General features: G+C 54.0%; 1 protein-coding gene across 1 annotated transcript; it reads left to right on the plus strand.

Annotated features, from left to right (window-relative positions):
- Positions 1-1,404, plus strand: LOC142404086 (olfactory receptor 14J1-like). Its single transcript, XM_075490481.1, has 2 exons — positions 1-37; positions 791-1,404. The coding sequence occupies exons 1-2, from the start codon at positions 1-3 to the stop codon at positions 1,402-1,404; spliced, it is 651 nt and encodes a 216-aa protein (XP_075346596.1).
- The last annotated feature ends 768 nt before the right edge of the window (positions 1,405-2,172 follow it).

A 2,172-nucleotide genomic window follows, 5' to 3' on the forward strand; every position in this document is an offset into this window, starting at 1 on the left:
ATGCTGAGGCTTTCTGACATCCAACACCGCTCCCCAGGTGAGATGGAGGGAGCTTGATAAAACCCCCAAACCTCTCAAAGTGCCTTCTGCCATCCTGGTTCCTTAGCACTGGGAGAGCAGATGCTGACAGGCCCTTCTGCATTAGGAGCAGTTTCATCTGACACAGCTGAACACCAGGTCTGGCCCCTGCCCACACTGTTCCCATGAACTCCCTGCTGCAGAGCAGGGCTGACTCCTCAGCAGCCAGTGGGCAGAGGCCCTTCTCCTCAGGGCACGCTCACCAGCACCACAGAGCTCCAGGCACAGAGCTGAAGGAAAGTCTCCTAGAGAAGGAATTGTGTGTGTGGGAAGGGGGTGTATCAGAGTGAGGGTGTAGGAGAAATGCTTTGATTTTCCTCAGAGAAGTCCCCCCTAACTCTTCATTGACTCTTCCTCCAAGGACCGGAACACATGCGCAGAGGCAGCAACCATCCAACAGCAGCTCCATCACCCAGTTCCTCCTCCTGGCCTTTGCGGACAGATGGGAGCTGCAGCTCTTGCACTTCTGGCTCTTCCTGGGCATCTACCTGGCTGCCCTCCTGGGCAACGGCCTCATCATCACTGCTGTAGCCTGCGACCACCGCCTCCACACCCCCATGTACTTCTTCCTCTTCAAACCTCTCCCTCATTGACCTGGGCTCCATCTCCACCACTGTCCCCAAATCCATGGCCAATTTTCTGTGGGACACCAGGGACATCTCCTATGCAGGATGTGCTGCCCATGTCTTTTTCTTCATCTTCTTGATGTCAGCTGAGTTTTATCTGCTCACCATCATGGCCTATGACCGGTACGTTGCCATCTGCAAACCCCTGCACTACGGGACCCTCCTGGGCAGCAGAGCTTGTGTCCACATGGCAGCAGCTGCCTGGGGCAGTGGGTTTCTCCATGCTGTGCTGCACACGGCCAATACATTTTCCATACCCCTCTGCCAAGGCAATGCCCTGGACCAGTTTTTCTGTGAAGTGCCCCAGATCCTCAAGCTCTTCTGCTCACGTTCCTACCTCAGGGAAGTTGGGCTTCTTGTCATCAGTTTTATCCTTGCTCTTGGGTGTTTTTTTTTCATTGTATTGTCCTATGTGCAGATCTTCAGGGCCGTGCTGAGGATCCCCTCTGAGCAGGGACGGCACAAAGCCTTTTCCACATGCCTCCCTCACCTGGCTGTGGTCTCCCTGTTTATCAGCACTACCATGGTAGCCTACCTGAAGCCCCCCTCCATCTCCTCCCCATCCCTGGATCTGGTGGTGGCTGTTCTGTACTCAGTGGTTCCTCCAGCAGTGAACCCCCTCATCTACAGCATGAGGATCCAGGAGATCAAAGATGCACTGATGAAGCTCATTCAATGGTTTTACCTTCAGCAGCACTAAGCTACCCATCCCTCCTCACTGGTTAATTCCAGTTTTTCCCATGATGACCATGGTCATACAGGCATATTTGTATTCATCCCACATCTCCAGTAGCATGGCCTGGCTGAGCCTGTCTTTGGGAAATGGGTCATTAGGGTGTCAGAGCTGGGTTCCTGAGGAGCATCTCTGTAATAAATGGTGTGTCCCCATGGCAGCTCCTGAAGGCTGGGCTCTTCTTTTTGCTGAAGTCAGGACTAGGTTCCAGGAACTGTGCTCACCATGGCCTGTTGCTGAGCTTGGTTCTCAGTGGGCTCATGGGGAGAGGGCACTGGGAGACATTTTGGGGAATGAGGGGTGGAGTTAGCTCTCAGTTGTGGGTGCCCAGTGCCACTGGAGATGAATGGGCTCCAAATTTCATGCCCAGGGCTCTCCCACATGCAGCAGAGCTGAATGGAAGCTGTCCAGCTTTCTGGAGGGGAAACAGCAGTCCCCAGGAGTGCACAGGGCATCTACAGGGAGACCATGTGCTTGCAGGTTGGCTTCCCAAAAGAAGGGACCATCCAAGGTGAAGTTTTGTCGTGGTTTAGCCCCAGCCAGCAGCTAAGCACCACGCAGCCGCTCACTCAGTCCCCCTCGGTGGGATGGGGGAGAGAATCGGAAGAGCAAAAGTAAGAAAACTTGAGGGTTGAGATGAAAACGGTTTAATAGGGAAAGCAAAAGCCACGCACGCAAGCAAAGCAAAACAAGGAATTCATTCACTGCTTCCCATGGGCAGGCAGGTGTTCAGCC

This window comes from Mycteria americana, unplaced genomic scaffold, assembly GCF_035582795.1.
Source record: "Mycteria americana isolate JAX WOST 10 ecotype Jacksonville Zoo and Gardens unplaced genomic scaffold, USCA_MyAme_1.0 Scaffold_68, whole genome shotgun sequence".
Classification (NCBI taxonomy): Eukaryota; Metazoa; Chordata; class Aves; order Ciconiiformes; family Ciconiidae; genus Mycteria; species Mycteria americana.

Excerpts from the sequence above, each read along its gene's own strand:
- LOC142404086 (XM_075490481.1), top strand. The coding sequence starts at position 1 with ATGCTGAGGCTTTCTGACATCCAACACCGCTCCCCAG. Across the intron at positions 38-790 it reads CATCCAACACCGCTCCCCAG|CTGAGTTTTATCTGCTCACC; the intron begins GTGAGATGGAGG and ends TCTTGATGTCAG.